This window comes from Pithys albifrons, chromosome 11 (genome assembly GCF_047495875.1).
Source record: "Pithys albifrons albifrons isolate INPA30051 chromosome 11, PitAlb_v1, whole genome shotgun sequence".
Classification (NCBI taxonomy): domain Eukaryota; kingdom Metazoa; phylum Chordata; class Aves; order Passeriformes; family Thamnophilidae; genus Pithys; species Pithys albifrons.
Genome location: NC_092468.1, coordinates 1,525,980 through 1,547,772, shown reverse-complemented (window position 1 = coordinate 1,547,772; position 21,793 = coordinate 1,525,980). Strand labels below are relative to the sequence as shown.

The 21,793-nt window shown below is 47.7% G+C and overlaps 1 protein-coding gene across 6 annotated transcripts in view; it reads right to left on the bottom strand.

Moving 5' to 3' along the window:
• Nucleotides 1-21,793, bottom strand: part of STAG1 (STAG1 cohesin complex component) — a 194,606-nt gene that overhangs the window by 22,030 nt on the left and 150,783 nt on the right. For all 6 annotated transcript variants that reach the window (XM_071566923.1, XM_071566920.1, XM_071566924.1 and 3 more), the window contains 9 exons: nt 19,801-19,915; nt 18,133-18,250; nt 16,814-16,917; nt 12,655-12,747; nt 12,449-12,538; nt 12,072-12,275; nt 8,641-8,711; nt 4,696-4,783; nt 3,443-3,523 (listed from right to left, as the gene is read on the bottom strand). In XM_071566923.1, coding sequence (XP_071423024.1) covers nt 3,443-3,523; nt 4,696-4,783; nt 8,641-8,711; nt 12,072-12,275; nt 12,449-12,538; nt 12,655-12,747; nt 16,814-16,917; nt 18,133-18,250; nt 19,801-19,915 — 964 coding nt within the window. The remainder of the gene's footprint in view (nt 1-3,442; nt 3,524-4,695; nt 4,784-8,640; nt 8,712-12,071; nt 12,276-12,448; nt 12,539-12,654; nt 12,748-16,813; nt 16,918-18,132; nt 18,251-19,800; nt 19,916-21,793) is intronic.

The window sequence follows — 21,793 nt, the reverse complement described above, 5'->3', positions numbered from 1 at the left end:
CTCTGGCCATGGCCAGGCACTGCCCAACAGGCATTTCAAGGCTTGCACCTTTCTGCCTTACCTGCTGCAACCTCCCTTCACCTGTGCCTGTCAGAGTTTAGACACCAAGATGACCCCACAGCACACCCTTTTCTCCACAGCCTACCTTGAGTAGAGCTCTACCATAACCCTGCTCCAACTCTCTGCTGCATTTGATTGGGGGAACTTTTGTTACTGGGCAGAGAATTTGGACTGATAATTATCACCCTTCTACTAGAATGTCTTTGACACATTTTTATGCTGACAACACTCCCTTAAGCTCTGTGACCAAAGCTGTAACTCACAACCAACACTGCACAGTGTGGGGGAATGTGCAGAGCACCCTCCTGGTGACAGTCTGGAGAAGGAACAGCTTTGTGCATGTCCTGGGGAAGGGACTGAGTCAGTTGGAACAGCTGAGGGCAGTCTGACATCTGTAGGTGCTCATTATCCAAGTGTTCAGGGTTCTGGTTCACCTGCTGCCTGGCTGATACTTATCCTGGAAGGTGTGGCACTGACTGCAGGTTAATTATGTGCTGTTAATAAATTAGTGAGCTGAGTTGATCCTAATTTGATTTACACCACTAGAGTGGCATTTTTGCCTGCCATGCTTGCAAAGCCTCCACTCCAGCACACCCGGCCTCCAGCAGGCAGCCCCAACCCAAACCATGCCCAACAGCTGGACTGTAAAGTACCTCTCAGAGAGCAATTCATGTGCCTGGGCTTATGCCCAGCACAGTTTCACTTGGAAAGAAATGTCACCAGGACTCTCCATCCCACATGCCAGCTCTGCACTGGCACCACACCTGATGGCTGCAGAGATGTAAACCTTGCCAGTGTACGCCTGCTATGACCAAACCAAGCACTTGTTCCCACCCCTGATTCCTGTGCTTGCATTTCCAAAATGTTAATAAACTTCATCCTGTGCACTGGATGCCTGAATGGACCTCACTGTGGCTCACAGCAGCTCCTGTTACCAGCAGGAATTCACACAAATGACCCAGCTGGCAGCAGATGAACATTTCTTACAAATCAATCTCCCCATCCCTGGTGTCTCAGCCTGGAGGCTCAAGGGAAATTTAAAACATCATCTTCTAAACATGAGCCTGGGAACAAAAATTAATAAATCTGTGGGACACAGAAAAAACAAGGACTCCAGATTAGGTTTATTGCCTACTATAAATTCTCTTGTCCCCATTAGCCTTTCCATCTTGTATCTTCCTTCCTTCCTTCCCCACTACCAGCTCCCACTTTGCCCCCAGTAACTCGGGTCTTCCCTTGCTCTCACCTCCCCCAGGTACCAATGACCTTCTCCTTCTCTTTCACAGTGCACCTGATTTGTGTCTAAATAGGAACCAAGCAATTGCTCTCAGCTTGTGTTTTCTTTGCAATCTTCTGCTTTTATCTCAAATCTGAAAAGCTTGTGTGTTCAAAAGCTTCTATTTTTTATAGCTATATTCACTGGTCTGCTAAAGATACCACTTCAGGTACACCCCCACCCTGCCCTCAGATCATTCCAGATACAGCAAAGTAACACTACAACCCTGGATGGACCTACACATTAATACACTGGGTCAGAAATGTTCCTCTAAAAGCCTCAATGCTTAAAAAAGCTCATGAAATACACTGTTTTCCCTCCTGAGATGCTCATGTTACTGCCTTTGTCTAACCCCACTTCACAAGTGTTTAATGCCTGCCCATTTCCAAGCCCAATCCTGCCTTACAAACCAGCCCTGGGCAAAGTGATGTGCTGATGGATGAAAAGGCAGACCCAGTGCAGAGCAGACCTGTTTGCACAGTCAAGTCTGACACAGAGGCAGAGGCTGCTCCAGCCACCCCAGGTCTGTGGCTGTCCCCTCACCCTCCTGGCTGGGAGCAAAGCAGAGCTGCCCAGGCACTCAGGAGAGTTGGGCTGGGACCCCAAAGACTAAGCTGGAGAGAGCTCTCTGGGTCAGAGTAACCCCATTTTCGTGGGCATTCCAGAGGCAGAACTGTACCTTGAAGGGCCATTCCTGAGGACCCTTCAGAGCTTGTTGCTGTGAGCTCTGTTATGTATAATATGAATCAGAACAGTGTTAGAAATACATGAAAGATGGAGGCCACTCTGCACTCACCTCAGGAAACCACTTCTCACACAAATGCAGCTGTTTGGAAAAAGCAGGCAAAGCCAGGCAGTGGCACTAAACTTGTCCACAAGCAAAACCCAGGCACTGAAACCAGTAAAGGCTTTTTTCTCTCCCAGTGTGACTGGCCCATGCTGGTCCCAGTGCAAGGAGCCCCAGCAAAGCTCTGGCACCAGAATGCACAGCCTGTGCCCATGCCCTGTGCCCAGAGATGCTCTATGGCAGTCCCAGCTGCAGGTTAGGGTAAGTACAAATCTTTTGCTAGAATTTAGACATAAGAAAACATGAGACTTTTTCCAGCAATGCTGACAACTCTCCCTGTGCACCATCTGTGCTGTGCTGCAGCCATTTACTGCTTTTAGTTCAAAAAGCTGGAGGAATGCAGGGAAGGGAGGGGAGAGCCTCTCTGAAGGCTCTGTGTCCTGGCACTGGCACCCAGAGCAAGGCAGGATGGGCCCTGCTACTCCCAAAAGAGGCTGAGGTGGAAATGGGAAGGAAAGTCAGAATAAAGAATACAAATTATTCTTTCTTATAGTAGCTACTTTTAAATGTCAATGTACTTCAGCATTCAAAACAACTCCAAGAATTTATAATGCATTTTTAACACTTTTATGTGCATAAAATGCTTGTTTTAGTAGCACTTAGTAGAACTTTTGCTTTTTGATGCTGATGGGGAAGTACAATTATTACTTCAGTTCTCACACCATTTTAATTTGAGGAATTACTCTTAAAAAAGCTCTAAAAAGACAGGCTGTTGGCCTCTGATGGAGAAAAGAGGATGGAATGGCCCTGGAGAAGCTCAGTCTAACATGTCACACTGTCCTGGCTGTGTTATATTTGTGGGCACTTCCTTTTTATTAGCAATTATTACTGCCAGTACCTGGACATTTTTACATAAAAGATGCAACTATGAGGTAAGCAAGGTACCTACACAGAGATACCAAGCCACCTGTGCTCTGCAGCTCTCCAGTATTGCTTACAACTGCCCATCAGTGTGGCAAACACCACTTCCACTCAGGCAAACTGCTGGACTTGCAATACAGGGCATTAATTATCCTCAGCAATAAAAATATAAAATCAGCTGCTATAAAATCCTGATAAAGACTGTTTGTACAGCTTAGACATACACATGATGTTCAACAGATCCTGAAATATGAACAGATCAGAACATCAACACTGACATGTGTTACAGAAGATAAAAGGATGGTGCAGTGGGTGGAGTTACAGGGAATCAGGGCCAACAACCCTTTAGGCCATTTGTGCTTCACCAGTAGAATCTGTATGACCAAGTGCCCACTTACTTTGGAAGGGGAGCCTTCAGTGATCTTCACCAGCTGCCAGAGAATGGAGTAGTGGGAACACTGCAGTGCCTGCACAACGATCTGCAACAGGAGGGACACACAGAATCCAGTGTTGGCAGCACCACAGCACTTGGTACATTTATAATGCATTTTGGGGCCAAGAGACAGGAGCAGCTCTCAGGGAGTACTTTTTGATTTCCTTAGTCAGTTTAGTGCAGTAAGAAACCAGCCCACTACAGGTGCAAACCCACTGTGTAAACGCTGGGAAGCAACAGGAAACTGCACTGGAGCACAGCAAGAGGTGATGCTGCAGCAGGACAGGGGGACAACCCAACCCCTACCTATCTCCATTCTGGCTTCACTACTAAAACAGCCCAGAAATCTGTCCCACAGTCAAATGAACATGCAGCCCAATTGCTAAAAAAAGGAAGAAAATACAACTTGTCTCATGGAGAAGACCAGGCCCATATTCCTTGTGCTCATAAAAGCATCCACAGTGTCTTGTGGATTTCAGATCTCTATTAGGGGCTAAAAGCTGCAAATTCCTTAGAGTGGACTGGGGGAAGAAATACTGAGTAGAGTTCAGACTTCAGGACTTTCTGCCTGAGCTTACAACCAGGACCTCCACGGGCCATGGGGCAGTGCCTGCTCAGCAGGGTCCTTTTCCAAAACACGTGGGATTTCATGAGAATATTTATTTTCTAAGTCAAGCTGAGTTAGGACTAACAATTGCCTTCTAACTGAAATCAGATTGTAACTGAAAATGGGCTTAAATGCTGCAGTAGGAATTCTGAAGTTTAAAATGGAATCCTAGGAGAATATGAGATGGTTCCTGTGCTCATCTGTGAGAAACTCAGACCAAACCAAGAGGAAACAAAGCCCCAGATCTGTTTACTACAAGAACTCCAATACTTCGTTCTTCTTTCCTGGTTTTCATAAGCTTCCATCTTCCCTTCAAAGCACAGTAATCATGTGTGATAATTCCAATTGCACCCAAGGTTTACAGTGCTGGGTTTCACTGCAAATACCATGGCTTGTGCATGGCTGTTCACAGCCAGGAACATCAGCTGTTCCCTATGAGCAGGGTGAGAGAAGAAGCTCAACAATCCAAGAATTTTCACCTCTTTGGCAGTGCCCGACTACAAAATAGAGTTCATTCAAAACTCCCTGTTCACCCTAAATACCCAAAGTGCAGGGCATTAATGCTCAAACCCTTGGGCTGGAAGGCAGCTGCTGCAAGGCAGGTGCTGTACCTGTTCTGGCATCGCTCCGTGCTCGATTCCAGTCCGCAGCAATCGGTAGCAGTTACTGAACAGGTCCCACTTGGTGAGGTCGTGGGCACTGCAAGGAGAGGAGAGCAGGGAGTGAGCTGTGTGCTCACCCCCCACAGGGCACAGCCCAGCCTGGCACAGCCCACAGGGCACAGCCCAGCCAGGCACAGGGCACAGCCCTCAGGGCACAGAGCACAGAGCACAGCCCTCAGGGCACAGCCCAGCCAGGCACAGGGCACAGCCCTCAGGGCACAGAGCACAGAGCACAGCCCACAGGGCACAGCCCAGCCAGGCACAGGGCACAGCCCTCAGGGCACAGAGCACAGAGCACAGCCCTCAGGGCACAGCTCAGCCTGGCACAGACCAGCCTGGCACAGCCCAGCCAGGCACAGGGCACAGCCCTCAGGGCACAGCCCAGCCAGGCACAGGGCACAGCCCTCAGGGCACAGAGCACAGCCCTCAGGGCACAGCTCAGCCTGGCACAGACCAGCCTGGCACAGCCCAGCCAGGCACAGGGCACAGCCCTCAGGGCACAGCCCAGCCTGGCACAGCCTAGCCAGGCACAGGGCACAGCCCAGCCTGGCACAGCCCAGCCTGGCATTGCCCAGTCTGGCACAGCCCAGCCAGGCACAGGGTACAGCCCTCAGGGCACAGCTCAGCCTGGCACAGACCAGCCTGGCACAGCCCAGCCTGGCACAGCCCTCAGGGTACAGCCCTCAGGGCACAGCCCAGCCTGGCACAGCCCAGCCAGGGCTGTGGGGTCTGCACAGCCGAGCCACCTCAGCAGCTGCACAGGCAGCTCCCACCAGGCCAGGAGCAGAAACTGTGCTTTTTGAGCCTTTTACTTCATGGGACTTTTGTAGGGAGGAGATGAACTCTCTGCACAGCACACTTGTATAAGGGTAATTAATGCAGCCACAAACTCCTTCTCAGGGTTGCTGCTGGGTGGCAGGAGAGGTAAAGGCCCCAGTCCCACAGTGTTTCTCAAAGCAGGCCAAGAAGCAGCTTAGAAAAGTTTCTGTTTGCAGAGGTGATCTCTCCACACACAAAACTGCTGCACCTTTTGAAGAGCCCCAAAGGAGCTGCACCCTGGGCTTTGAACAGCTCTGCTGGACAGTCCCATTTCTCTGGTGAGGTTTCATTTATCCTCATTTCTACTTCTTCTGGATATAATAAACTTTTGAGTCTGAAGGATGCACCGGGCCACTACTGCAACAAAAAGTTAAGTAAATGGTTTTCAAAGGAGGGAGAGAGGCTCTGCTGATCTGACCACGATTCACCTGTGTGGGAGGTGCCCTGGCTGCTCACACATACTGACACCCATCCTGTTTTCACCTGGACAGCTCTTACAGTTGAATTGGGCCACAGTCAGTATAGAAAAATTGCCTCCATGTACTTAAGGACAGAGGAAAATGCTCTGAGTATCTGTGAGATTCTGGCAAAAAAACCCAAGTGGATACTCCAGTGGTTCCATTCAGAAGACCTCAAGAAAATGTATTCTTGTATTCTTGTTTGATGAAAAGACAAGAATTAAAAAGTGTGCTGGGAGCCCTTTGTTGACACGACTCTCTCAGAAAGAGGATTAGCTCAGGCTTGGGAAATTTCAGCACAGGAGCTTTAGCTCTGGAAGGCTTTTCTCATAATCCCTTCCCATGTATGTTCCACCTTGCTGGGCTTTTTTTCCCTAAAGTGTGAAGCAGCAGCAGCTACCAAGGAAGCAGAAGCACAGACAAGGAACTGACACAGGAACCCCTCAAGAAAATGGATGTTATCCCTTCTCCATAAACTCATATGGTCTTTACCAATTTTTCATCAGACTTGTATGAACTTTGTATTTTATATTAATTTTTGATTTTAGCTTGTAGCCAAGTTTGTCAGTTATCTTAACCAAGAGCTTTAGACAAAGAGGAATTTAACCCTGGAGCTGTAAGATGAATTTTAAGAAATAAACCAAAACCCTGTTTAGATTAGAAGCTACACTGTAAGAAATAAATCAGAAAACCTGTCTAGATTAAAGGCCTGGAGCTGTAACATTGTCTAGTTAAAAGGAAATACAGGGCTACAGAGATAAGAGCAGTCCATCAGAGTCACTCAAAATATCCTGCTTAACTCTGGGGAGGCGGTTTCAGCTGTAACTAAGTATATAAACCTGGAAACACAAAAGTTACACTGAACATGTCTTTGGTGGAATTATCCCCCATGTTTCCAGTGCTGAATAAAGGGAAGGATTTTGTTCTGTTCTACTGGATTTGATTGTTTCTCAATTCAGTCCACTGGAGTTTCTCTCACTGGAAGGAAACAGGGACTCTCTTTTTGAAGCCCCAGCAGCTCCTTTATCAGTGCACATTTAGAAGATCTCAAAGGTACCAGTTGTTAGCTGTGATTTCAGCTTCTCCACTGATTTAATTACTATTGGCCCCCAGTTGCTGACAGACAAGGACAGGATCAGGAACAGCCCCTGTGCTTTGAGGCCAGAGTGCTCCAAGTGAGTTCTGAACTGAAGATCCCAATCTCAGAGCTTAGGATCAGCAGAAACTGTCTTGGATGGTGTAACTGCTTCCTTTCACAACGAAATCACATCACATACTCACCACAGTAATGAAAAGATTTCATCACTTCTTTATAGGCAAGCAGATATTAATTAGAAATTCCCACTGAACTATGATCACAAGTAACAAGCCAGCTGAGGAATGACACATTAGCTGCTTTTCAGCTCTGATTCTTTGTTCTTCCCTGTTTTGTGAGGTGAAAGTAGATATCCCTGACCCTGATGTGTGTGTTACTCCACAAGACTTTATGATCTGAATTAACTCGGTATAGATTTGGAACCCTGAGGGAAAAAACATACGTGGGAGCCCCTCAGAAAAGCCCCAATATTTGTGCTTCCCTCCTGGATGGGAACTGGAGCTTCCATCAGCCCTCTCAGGAAAGGCAGAAGTGGCTCCAGAGTGTTACCAGGAGACTAAAAGCCTAATTGGCACATGTGTCTGTCTGCTGCACTGTGGCAATTAGTAACGATTTAATGATCTTTGTGGGACTCCTGTTGAACGGAAACAAAGAGTAGAAATGGTTTCAGAATCATTTCAGGCAGTGAGGCAAAGGCAGAATTCAGGGGCAGTGAAAACCAAGCACAGAGAGAGAAATGAAATCACTGAAAACAAGTTGCACAAAAGAGGTGGCGAAGGAAGGTCCTCTCACACCCTGTGACAAGGGAGAAATGGTTTGTGGCTCCCAGACACCTGCACAGGGAATTTTTCCAGGCTGCCCTGGGGCAAACACTTCCTGCAGCTGATCGAGGGGAAGGGCAGGTCTTTGTGCTCCAAAATTCACGGTTCAAGTGAAGTTCTCCAGGTTGTTCTGCAGGTTGTGGGGGTGCCCAGAGCTCTGAGAGCAGCAGGAGCCTGGGGAGCTGCTTTGTGCTCAGGGAAGGAGTTTCTGTGCAATCTTCACAGTTAAACTTGGCCAACAATTTCACTGCAGGAAGAAAACCCACCTGCCAGGCTCTCACCATAAACTGGTAATTATTGTTATTACTACTGCTAATTAATTTTATCATTTTGAGGACTCAAAGGCACTGTGACACACTCCCTGCAGGGCTCTCCTGTGCTGAGGCTCCCAGCACAGCCTTGGTGCCAGAGATGGGTGTCCAGGGGAGCAGGACTTTCAGTAAGATACTCAGAGGTGTACAAGCATTTAGTGCAAGGGGGGTGTGCCACTTGCAGATCAAACCTGCCAAAGTGGTGGCATTAGTTAAGCAAGGACCAAGACTAACCCAAGCAGTTTTGCTGACCAACACCACCCATCACCCAGCCATCTCCATTTCATGTTTCACGCCACGTGATCCCATTTCTTGACTCCTGACATGACTGATGCTCACTGGAAGGAGAAAAGTATCAGAGCAAATTTTGGAGGGAAAAAGCCACTTACTTGTGGAAGGAGGTTAACCTCTTGAGAGTGGAGAGCACGTTGTAGATGTCGTCATCATCAGCCTCCTCTCCCTGCAAAGCAAAGGAAACGCATGGAGAGAGCTCAGCTCCAGGAGAGGAGCTGCAGCTCTGGGGGGTTATGCTGATACTAAAACTCACTCCAGATTCTCCAGTGATTGGTATCTGGATTCCACAATGGTTGAGTAACCCAAACAGGATCATCTGACAATATTCAGCATTATCACTGTGTTAATATCCAAACCAGTCTCCTCTGGCAGTGGAAGTCATTCCCAAGAGAAAATCTGAATTCTACCTTGTTTTACAAAAAGGATTGGTCAGCTTTAACATGCTACAGTATCATTATTCTAACACTTTATGCAAACTGAGCAGAAATTCCCCTGGTGAAACAAGTGGAAATAAGATACTTCCAAACCCAAATTTTCTTAGGAACTTTCTGAAACAGGAAACCCACTTACAACAATTTGTCTCCATTTCATTTTGTTAATCTTTTTCCATCTAAAAGCCTAACAATCAAGACATCTTTCTGCTTTCAGATGCAATTGTCAATCAATGTTTCTCTCATTATCAGCCCAGTGGGAAGCCATAAAACAGTGGGATACTTTCTTGGGTACCAGTATGCAAATTGTTTCATTTAAAATGTCTTCAAAATGATGAAATAGACTTATTAAAATTAATTATTCAAACCAGTATCACTCAAACCAGTATCACTCAACAAAGAATACCACTAAGGCCATAATTTTAAATTCTCTTTCTTGCTTTCCCTTACTTTTGTCTTGGCTCTGTCCCCCCATCTTTATGTCCCAAATCTGAGCTATGCACTCACTTTTCCTTAGAGATTTGAAACTCTTAATTCCTTTCTCATCTGACCTTTAGACACAGCTTTTCTCTGAAAGCCTCATTCCTCATCCTTCTCTCATGGAAGGGAACACCCACACAGCTCCTCAGCCTCCTCACATTCCTCTGCTCCTCCTGGACTAAAGGAAGGGGACACATTAAGAGGGCTTTGGGGTCACTGGCTGTGTCCCTGCACGAGCCCAGTCCCTGCTCTCTGCCCAGCATTCCCAGTGCATCCCTCAGGGGTACTGCTCTGGGATACTGCACAGGGGGAGCTGCTGGCCAAGGGAAGGGAAGGGAAACCGAGTGGGAAGAAGCATGTTATCCTCTTCCTGGTTCTACAACAGTTATAAAAAGGAAAGGAAAGCCAGGAAAATTGTGGGGAAAATGTTTTTCTCTCCTGGTCCATTTCTGCTGAGGACTGTTGGGAAGTCCTTTCTGGATGCCAGCACCTCCCTGCTGTGCCCTGCCTGCCCTTGGGGCAAAGGCCAGAGGGCTCTCTGGGTCAGGGGCACACAGGGAGGGCACTCTGAGGGGCCACTGGTTACTGTGATCAGGTGCTGCACATCTGCAGTGGAGAACTGGGCTGGCTCTGAGCTGCACCTTCGAGCTGCCAGTCCAGCTTTAGCCCTCTGTGCCACCAACAGGCTCCTCAAGGTTTGTCTGGGAGATTTTTGGTCTGGCTGGTAAGGACACCATGAAGGCAGCACTGTGAGAGCAAACAGCAGTGTGGTGTGGCTGAAGGGACTCCCTGGGCACACAACAGGCAGAGACGGAGCACAACCCCTGCACTGCCCTTCCAGGCTCTGCTCAGGAGTGCAGGAGAAGGTGCACATCAAATGGGAGCCCCTGGGCAGCACAGCCAATGGGTCTGGGGAAGGAGGGCACCCCTGGGCTGGGGAGGTCCTGCAGCAACACAAACATCTGTGTTCACTGCAGCAACACAAACATCTGTGTTCACTGCAGCAACACAAACATCTGTGCTCACTCTGCAGCAACACAAACATCTGTGTTCACTCTGCAGCAACACAAACATCTGTGCTCACTCTGTAGCAGCACAAACATCTGTTCACTCTGCAGCAACACAAACATCTGTGCTCACTCTGTAGCAGCACAAACATCTGTGCTCACTCTGCAGCAGCACAAACATCTGTTCACTCTGCAGCAACACAAACATCTGTGTTCACTCTGCAGCAACACAAACATCTGTGTTCACTCTGCAGCAGCACAAACATCTGTTCACTCTGCAGCAGCACAAACATCTGTTCACTCTGCAGTAGCACAAACATCTGTGTTCACTCTGCAGTAGCACAAACATCTGTTCACTCTGTAGCAGCACAAACATCTGTGTTCACTCTGTAGCAGCACAAACATCTGTTCACTCTGTAGCAGCACAAACATCTGTTCACTCTGTAGCAGCACAAACATCTGTTCACTCTGCAGTAGCACAAACATCTGTGTTCACTCTGTAGCAGCACAAACATGTGTTCACTCTGTAGCAGCACAAACATCTGCTCACTCTGTAGCAGCACAAACATCTGTTCACTCTGCAGCAGCACAAACATCTGTTCACTCTGCAGTAGCACAAACATCTGTGTTCACTCTGCAGCAGCACAAACATCTGTTCACTCTGCAGCAGCACAAACATCTGTTCACTCTGTAGCAGCACAAACATCTGTTCACTCTGTAGCAGCACAAACATCTGTGCTCACTCTGCAGCAGCACAAACATCTGTGTTCACTCTGCAGCAGCACGAGGCACAGAAACAGTGTCCTGCACATGGCACTTTACACAAAAAGAGGAAAAAAGGCCTATTTCCTTTACTGTGTCATTCCAAAACTGCAGCCTTTCTCTCAATGTAAATGAAAAACTAAATGCACCCCCCACAGTGCAGTGCAGAACTAGAAGGGATGAGAAAGGTCTGTGCAGCCCTTACATTATGTTTAAAGAACATGAAAATTACAACAGATTAAGTAGTGCTACACAAATATAAATTGATGCAAAGGAGATAAAAATGAGTAAGGCTTCTATTCTGATTTAATGTATTCTGTCTAATGCATTTTGAAGAGTAAATTCTTACAACTAAATCCCAGGTACTTCCACGTTTCAGACCAGTATCTTTATTTCATTCTTCCCACAGCTCTTTTAATAGGTTATTATAAATATTTTACTAAATCCTCTCTTCTATTCAAAGCATAATCCAATTTTGACTTTGCTGCCTGCATATCCATTTGGGAAGACTGGAATCACCACAAGCATTAATGTAAATGGAACTTCCTTTGCATTTTTCATCAGCTTTTACCCACTTAATTTCTTATGTGGTCTGCTTAAATACTTGACTGAATTTTCAGAGGCAGGATTGTCCTGTAGTCCTCATCTTACAGCACCAGTGATTTGTAGGCTTAATGGCCACTGTAAGGGACTTCCTATGTGGAGAAGTAGCTCCAAATAACGATGAAATAGCTGCTGCTGCACTACATCCTCAGATGGATAAGTTCCTAGCTTAGCAGGAATGTTTTCCTGCAGTCTCTCCTGGCATGTTTTAGGTAGTTCACTATCTGAATGGACAGAACAAACCTCCTGCAGCAGATCCTCCACAGAGTGGTTGAATCGGTCCACAAACTCGTCGATGAGCTGGCTGTGGGCTATGTCAACCCTGTTCTGGATGGTGTACTCCTCACTGCACAGGATGCTGTAGGTTTTGCTGCAGGCTTCCAGAACATCTGACTCCACGTGCTTTTCCACAACAAATTTGATCTGTTTCAGTAAGGCATCCAGATGCTGCAGATCAGAAAAGAAATTCAGCTCTCCCCTTCCCTGAGCAGCAGGACTCAAAGCACAAGGCCTTCTCAGAACACACTAATCAGGGCTGGAGTGTCCATGTGCTGCAGAAGGCACAGCTCTGTGTGCCTGGAATGGTACTCACAGGCCTAAGAGCAGCCAAGGCACTGTACCTTTTCCATTCTGCCCGTGCTGTAGATTTCCAGATCAAAATACTGTGGGATCTGCAGGAGATTTGCCACCTTCTCAGCATCAGCAGAGTACTGGAACACATTGAAACAACACAGAAACAGTGAAGGGAAAGCAAACTGCTGCACCCAAATGAGAAAGCCTAAAGAGCTGCAAATCCCAGGGAGAGTCACTTGGCTGAGAACAGTACCTTGGATAGCAACATGGGAAGTGCAATAATGAAATGCTCTGTCAACTTATTCCTGTCATCAATCTGAGTTTTTCTCTCTTTTGCTGTCAGGACCTGCAAATGATCAAAAATTACTACAGTGAATACAATTTATGCCTAGGAACATTCCTTCATTTTTCTAAACGTTGCTTTATGAACAAAACTCCATGTAAGTGTATTTTTAATGAACCAGAAGAGGAGGGAGTAAGTAACTCAAACATGTCTGAAGAGGGATCCAATGGGAGCACCAGGTGTCCTAAGAAGCTGTGACTGACAAGGAAAACATTGTATCACCCCCCAGCATGATGCTGTTTTGACACATCAATATCTTTTTAGGACTGAAATTCAAATATAACCCAAGTCAGTGGAAGTTTTGCTATTGCTTCCAAGCTCCAGCCTTCACATATTAAAGCAAGTGTTAATAAGACCTCAGGGTGAACTGAAGTATAATTAAGAAAACCAAACCCAAACCACACTGTCATAGTGACTTTCATTTGCAGGTTCAAGGCCTCCTCTCTAAACTGGAATGTAACTCTCAGTGAGAACACATATCCAAGTTCATGGAACTTATCATAAATTCCAGGGACAGACATACTGAGGCACTACTGCTGTCACAGCAAAACCCCCTTGGCACAGTGCCCAAGCACCACAACAGCATGCTCAGGAAAGCTCAGAGCCCCTTCTGGGCTTCAGAAAGGAAAGAATCCCTCTGAAAACACCTAAGGACAATAAAACACTCGAGTTAGCTAATGAGTAATGTACAGCAAAGCTGCCAGACTGCACAGGAAGGGTCCCAAGCTGAAGTCAGAGCAGAGACTATTTCACAGGAAGGGGAGTGCTGAGTTAGAGAGCTGCTCCCACCTCAGCGGAGAGGATGTGCTGGTGAGACCATGAGATGTGACAAACCTCTCCTGCCAAGGCAGAGCCCCCTGCAGTCACCAGCCACAGCTCAGGCTTTGACTGGAGGGAAGCAAAAGCTGAGTGTCCTATCCACACCTCTGTAAGTGAGGAGGAACAGTTGGAAACAGAACCTGTGCCCATGTGACAGGAATGGTGTCAGCAGGAACCCAAAACAAACACAGAACCTGTGCCCATGTGACAGGAATGGTGTCAGCAGGAACCCAAACCAACCACAGAACCTGTGCCCATGTGACAGGAATGGTGTCAGCAGGAACCCAAACCAACCACAGAACCTGTGCCTGTGTGACAGGAATGGTGTCAGCAGGAACCCAAACCAACCACAGAACCTGTGCCTGTGTGACAGGAATGGTGTCAGCAGGAACCCAAAACAAACACAGAACCTGTGCCTGTGTGACAGGAATGGTGTCAGCAGGAACCCAAAACAAACACAGAACCTGTGCCCATGTGACAGGAATGGTGTCAGCAGGAACCCAAACCAACCACAGAACCTGTGCCCATGTGACAGGAATGGTGTCAGCAGGAACTCAAACCAACCACAGAACCTGTGCCCATGTGACAGGAATGGTGTCAGCAGGAACTCAAACCAACCACAGAACCTGTGCCTGTGTGACAGGAATGGTGTCAGCAGGAACCCAAAACAACCACAGAACCTGTTCCTGTGTGACAGGAATGGTGTCAGCAGACACCCAAACCAACCAGAAGTGAAGGGAGTGGATTGGTGCCCAGGGGAAGAAGCCACTTGCGCAGCACATGGCCCAGGGTGGGCACGGAGCAGCCTCAGCCCCTGGGCACCAGCAGGGCAGCCCCAGCCAGGCTGCACCCCGACAGCCTGGCATGCTCTGGGCACTCAGCACTGCTGGCCTCTTGGGCTGGCACTGCCCTGGGTGCCCAGGATGACTTCAGGGCTCTGCAGATCATCCTTCAGAAGGGGAAATTAATTTTACTGATGTATTTTCTTCAGCTCTGAAGAAATACAGGCATTGAAAATCTGAGACTAAGCAATTTGCTGAACTTCAGTGAACTGAACTGTAGATTTCTTGAGAAAGTTAATAGTGGCACTATTTGGTGCTCCAAAGAGAAAACACAAGCATGAAATTCGCTAAATTTGAAGGTCACTTTGCCTGCTAGAAGGGTTTGCAGCTCAAGACAAAAAAGCTGTGCTTACAAACACAGCTTTGGTAACACAGGACAAGACATGCCTGTGCAAATTTGAGTAAGTGCTTTCATAGATTCCCCCCTCACCTGAAATGTTTTAATAAATTAGGAATTCCTTAGAACATGCTTTTTAAATTAAGGTACATAAGCCATGTTTAAATTGATGGTTTCTTGGAGCCTTTCCTGAGATGCTGCTTCTGGACATGAGGCTAATCTGCTTTTGACATATCAAAATTAAGCCGTTAAGTACCTGCATTTCGTTTAACAATAAAGAATACTAAGTCTGTCTCCAGATTTCATCTTTATTAAATCTGTGGCTCTCTTTAATGAACTGGTTATGATTATTTGGAACAGAAGCTAACAGAAGCACCATGTGTTCACATAGGCTTATTCCATTTCAGTTTATCCAGAATAAGATGAGGACTACACAAAATCAGGGGAATACGTTTGGGAAGCATGGAACAAGGATGCTGCACTTCTGGAGAACCCAGCTGAAAGCCTGTTGATCACCCTGCCCTTGGGACCTATACTGAAAGGCTCAGAAGTGCCTGTCCAGCCTCAGGATTGCACTCACTGCCCCTCAGTCACTGGAACATAAGTGGAAGAGGCAGGTCAGTTGGTACAGGGTCAGAATGTCAAGTTCTTACATTTTTAGGGCACTCTGCGGAAGAGGCCAAAGGGCACAGAAACCCAAACCCACAGGTGCATTCAGACTGGTCCCAGTCCCACTCTCCCACTCAAAGCAGAGCCAGCTCAGGGGCAGACTGGGATGCTCAGGGTCTGTCCAGTCAGATCTTGAAAACTGCCAAGGATGGGAAAGGCACCAATCCCCATCTGTTCCAGTGCTTTAACACTCTCAGGATGAAGATACTTGTTGGCATTTTTATGTCCATATCAGCAGCACATTCCATTTCATGGAAGACAGACGGAATCTTGTTCTGTTCCCAAGCTCTACACTTTCCATTCTACTCTAGACTTAACACTAAGGGCTGTAGATGTGAGTACATTACAAGTGTAAGGGACTCTGACAAAACGAAAATCCAAAAAAATCATTAAAATAGACTTTCAGGCTGCAAATTTATCTGGCTCAACCTGGCACTGCAAACCCCCAAACTGAACAAACTAAAACTCAAACACGTCCAGAAACACAATTCCTGTTGTTTTTCTCTGGAAGTGCTCAGGGAAAGTGGTGAACAGTAATTACAGGGGTCAAACGTGGTGATGTGGCAGAGTCCCTGATGCCAGTGCGGCCTTCGGTGCCAGCACAGCCCCCAGTGCCGGCACAGCCCCCGATGCCAGCAAAGCCCCCGGTGCCGGCACAGCCCCCAGTGCCAGCAAAGCCCCTGGTGCCGGCACAGCCCCCGATGCCAGCAAAGCCCCTGGTGCCGGCACAGCCCCCGGTGCTGGCACATCCCAAGGTGCTGGCAAAGCCCCTGGTGCCAGCAAAGCCCCCGGTGCCGGCACAGCCCCCGGTGCCGGCAAAGCCCCTGGTGCCAGCAAAGCCCCTGGTGTTGGCACAGCCCCCGGTGCCAGCAAAGCCCCCGGTGCCAGCAAAGTCCCCGGTGCTGGCACAGCCCCCAGTGCCGGCAAAGCCCCCGGTGCCAGCACAGCCCCCGGTGCCGGCACAGCCCCGGTGCTGGCACAGCCCCTGGTGTTGGCACAGCCCCCGGTGCCGGCACAGCCCCCGGTGCCAGCAAAGCCCCTGGTGCCAGCAAAGTCCCCGGTGCTGGCACAGCCCCCGGTGCCGGCACAGCCCCTGGTGCCAGCAAAGCCCCCGGTGCCAGCACAGCCCCCGGTGCCATCAAAGCCCCTGCTGCCGGCACAGCCCCCGGTGCCAGCAAAGCCCCTGGTGCCGGCACAGCCCCCGGTGCCAGCAAAGCCCCTGGTGCCAGCAAAGTCCCCGGTGCTGGCACAGCCCCCGGTGCCGGCACAGCCCCTGGTGCCAGCAAAGCCCCCGGTGCCAGCAAAGTCCCCGGTGCTGGCACAGCCCCCGGTGCCGGCACAGCCCCCGGTGCCAGCACAGCCCCTGGTGCCAGCACAGCCCCCGTGCCCCAACCACACTCACCCTCTTGCCCGTGCCCCTGCCCACAGGGGGATGTGCCTCAGCAGCCTGTCTGATGGTGCACACCATGAGCTCGATCAGGGCACTCTCCTGCCGGTCCGACATCGCTGCGGGGAGAGCAGAGCTCAGAGGGGAGAGAACAGCTCAGGGGGGAGAGAACAGCTCAGGGGGGAGAGAACACACAGCTCAAAGGGGAGAGAACAGCTCAGGGGGGAGAGAACACACAGCTCAGAAAGGAGAGAACACACAGCTCAGAGGGGTGGGCAGTGCCAGGTGCAGGACAGTCAGCACCAGGGACAGCCCTGCTGCCACATCTTCAGACTCTCCTGCTGCCTCCCTGAGTTACCACTCACAGCATCTCAAAATGGACATGGCAGAACTGGAAGAAGCCAGAGAAATGTAGGCTGGGAAAAAGGATGAATGAAGGGGAACATAACAAGAGATCTCCACAATAAAGCGTGTCATGGTGGACAGACAGTGATGGACGATTTGCTGTCACTTCCTTACACATGTTCTCCTCTTTGGCAGGTACTTCTGGTCACATCTGAGGCCCAGCCCCCAGCAGGGCAGGCACACATAAGGTACCAAAGTGCCTGATTTCCTAAGGAGTTACCCTGCAAATGGCACCACTGTAGCGGGAGGATACAAAAAGGGCAGACTTTGCCACACTGAGAGACAAACACGTCGCGCCCAGGAAGCAGGAACAGTACATGGATTTTTCAGGTTCCTAAGCCCTGTGAAGGTCTCTGAAGCAGGAGAATCCTGAAGGACCACAAAGGACCTCAAATGACACTCACTGCCCTCAGGGACTCTCTGCCCCCAGCCTCCCTGGCCACTTTGTACACACAGACCTATTATTAGCAAAAGGAGATTTGAAACTAACGGTGAAAGAATCCCCTCAGTTTTTGTCCTCTGGAGAACTCATTAGGTTTTCTCACTGTCTGGAAAAGCCCCATATTTGACTAGCACCTCCTGAAGTGCTTGTTTACTCCAAACTGCAGTACAGTTGAATTTATTGAAATGTTCATGTGTGCACTGGTGATTTAAAACTTCTGACAGAATGAAGTCCTAGCCCTTAATATTGGGAACACAGTACAGCAGATGTCACAAGCTGAAAAACAGAGTACAAGATGAAAAACAGGGTACAAATTGCTGCTTTTGAAGCAAAGTGCATTAAAAATGGATTAAACTAACATCTTCTTCAAACACGCTTTGTAAACAAACCACAACACACAAAAATGTCACTGTGGGTGACAGTGGTATTTAAGAAATAATTGACAATGCTGTGCAATCCCAGTAAGGCAGAGAGGTTAAAGCAATACCTTCTTCTCCTTGGACTGGCTCCTCCAGGAGCAGTTCTGTCATACATTCCCAGTCCTTCAGCAGCTCCTGGGAGCTCTCCCACAGGCTGTCCACCAAATAGGCTGCATGTTCATGCAACTAGAAAACCCAGAGCAACCATCAGTACAGCCTCTGGTACAAGCAGTTGTACAGCTTCCACAACCACTTGGGCATGCAGAGTGTCTGGGCACACATCTCACGTTAGTTGGAAGGAAAATTCAGCTGGAAACTAACTCTGAAAGGTCTTTTTCCAAAGGAATGATACAAGTGCAATGGGGTTATGTTTTACCAGAAAATGGAATAAAACCAAACTGAGCTTCTTTTCCATAAAGCTGCTTGTTTGTGAAAAACCTCTCCAAAAAAACCCTTCTGTGGCACAGAAGCTGTAAACTCACCTTTGCTCACTTTCTCAGTGCAGTGGAAAAAGGAGAGGTGGTGAGACATGAGACTGAGAGCTGTAATGGATTTGTTTTGAACAGGTGTTGGTTTGTCGTACCTGCTGCTACAGCTCAGAAAACAGCAGCAGAAACTCTGCTGATTTCATGGGTACAGAACTAACACTAACTTTAACTGCAAAAAATCACATTCAGATGGCAGACTGAGAGCTCACAACAAGTAGTGACATTTCATCCAGAATTAAACTGTAGGTTTATAAGGTGATTCTAAAAACTATTCACACTGTACCTAAATGTTGTCCTTCCTTCACAGCAACTCTGATTGTGTTTCTTTCCATTCTCAGTCAAGTCTCTTGTTAAAAGCTTTGTAACAGTTAAAATAACTGATTGCAATACCTTTTGTTTTGCTTTTTACCCAAAATATCTTACCCTCCCTCCTGTAGAGAAACGTTTCTGCCATTCCTTTCTTTCAGTCTATTTACTACCAAATCAAATGTGCAATTTTTAAACCTTTCCCCCTCTGTCTTCAGAACATTCTGTACCTGACAGTTTATCTTCTCCAGTTTTTCTCCACTGCACTGCCATTCCCCTCCTGAATTACTATTGGACATCTCCCACAAAACCTCCCCCATGTGCTGTGCCTACAGACACAACCTGTGGGCACAGTCCCACCCTGGGTGTGTCCACCGAGCTGAATGTCATCCTGGCTGTGCCTGCAGTGTCCATCCCCCCGTGCTTTCCAGATGTCCCCGTGCTTTCCAGATGCACAAAGCCCTGAGGAACCTCCTCCCATCTCCAGCTGACTCTGCTCTGAGGCCCCTCAGGTCCTTCCCAGCCTGAGTACCTGCAGGACTCTAATCTTCATCTGACATAATGTCCAATTCCTGTTCCTTCCTGGTTCAAATTACTTTCCTCCACGAAGAGTAACTCCAGGGGTGTTCTCCTTGCATGATTATGTTAAAAAGAACTATTTATGTTTGTGTGCAGCAAAGAACCCTGGCAGGCACCTCCCCACCAGCCCTGCAATGTGGGGACAGGCACGAGCTAAATAAACCATGACCAAGATTTTCAGCTGAATTTGCTTAATAGACAAGGAAATAGGGGGTGGGAAAAGGGCTCACAGTATTTCTGAAAATACAAAAAGAAGGAAAAGAAAGACAACTGATTTCTGTATGTAATATGTAAATTGTTGACAAATTGCTACTAAAGTTCCAGGTTTTATTAAGCATGCAAAGGTTAAAATGAACATTTTACCTCACTTTCGAGAAAGAAAAGAACCAACATTCTAATAAGGTTTCCATTGGGACTATTTCTCCCCCTCCTCTTTGCTAGAGCCTCTTCAGCTTGGGGATCATGTCTGCTGAACAGCCTGGGAAAAGCAAAAGGAGCTCTCATGGTTATCACAACAAACCTCATTGCTGCACTAATATGATGAGCATTCTTTTTGATACAGTAGATTTGTTCATGAAACAATGCAGCATCTCAAGCTATTTCTTCCAAGGGAAGGAGGGCACAACCTCTGCCTGCCTGAAGAGAAGAATTCATCCTCAGAGTCTCTCAGTCACAAGGCTGAAAGAATTTCACACAGGAAAAGCTCTCCAAAACATAGTTATACTGAAGGATTGTGCACAGCTGTAAATAGTTGCATTTTTAACTTCTCAGGCCTCCCTCCAGCAGTGCCTCAGAGCTGGGGCTGTGCCCTTGCTGTGCCCAAACCTCACACCCCAGCAAAGAGCCATCTCAGGGACCAGGAGCAGCACAAAGGATAAAACCTTATTTGGGGCTTGGAAAGGTAATGGAAACCCTGCACTGAGTCCTGATGCTGATCCCAAAGCCCTCCCAATGCTCCAGTTTTACAGCTTAAGGAGCTCTCAGCTGTGCCAACATTACAGGTGGACTTTGAGAAGTTTGAAAACTCTTCCTGGCTTTTCCAGGGAAACCACAAAGCTAATCAGGAGCATGAGACAGAGTATTGTGATTTCACTGCTGGGGCTCGCTGGAGAGAGGACGAGTAACACTCAGATGCTTTACTTAAAGGCACCACCTTGTCCCTCTGCTTATATTCACAGGCATAAACGAGCCCCTGTGCAGGTGCTGCAGGACCTCAGGACACCTCAGGTGGGTCAGGGAGCCTCTGGATTATTTGCTCTCCTTTGCTGACTCCAGAGAGCAAGTCTAACAACCAGATCACACGGAGAAATGAGAGCGAGATGTATAAAATCAGGTGAGATACAGCCCCCCTCAAATGCCTCAGAGAGATCTGAACTTTCTAACTGGGGATTTTCTTTGCAGAAAACAAGAGAAAATGAGTTGTTAAGAATGGGACAATCTTCTCTCATGCAGTTTACCTTGAGAAACATCTGCAAAACACAGCACAGTATCTTGTAAAGGAAAGTCAGAATAGAGTTTTGTCTTTACCTCAAGTGCATTAAGGTGCAGATTTACCTCACTCACCTTTGAGGCATTTGTCAACATTATTTTGTCACATCGTGATTAACAAAGCAATTTCATTGTATGTTTCTAAAAAAAGAACCTCACCCTTTCCTACAACTTGTAAAATGTCATGTAGGAACCCAAATGCAACTGAATTTTGTAAATCGATTCCTTGAAACAGATAATGCTCAATCACAAAGATGGAACTCCAAAAATCCACCACTGAGAGCTTACAATTACAATGTGGACTTCTAAATCCCTATTAATCCATAAAAAACTAGGACACTGGCAAAGGAAAATGGATGCTTTTATATATTTTTTTCTAATTGTACGATGGCATGAAAAATCAGATAACTTGGTTTCTGAAATCAGTACTTTATACACATATTAAAGAACTCTAATGTCACAACCATGAGGGGAAAAATAACATTCCTGCTACAAGATTTTCAGCTGCAAACACCAAAACACTTGCCGTGCAGAGGGCACTGATGTGGCAGTGCCCTGGGCACAGGGGCTGACGTGCCCGACTCCCACCCAGGGCACAGGGAGCTCCTTGCCCTGTCCCAGTGGGCACACGGGAGGGCAGCCATGGTGGGATGCACTGGCAGGGCAAGGCAGGGAGTTTACAGACTTTGCCATTAGTGCCACACAGGACCCTCCCAAGTCCAGAGTCTTGAAATAAAGTGGTTTCAAACTGGTAGAAATGAGGACTGTCTATCAGGCAGAGCACCACAGATGTACAGACAGGCCCTGCATCATCACAACAGTAACTCAGCAAGTGCTGCAGGATTTAAATCAACCTTGTAAGTTTGTG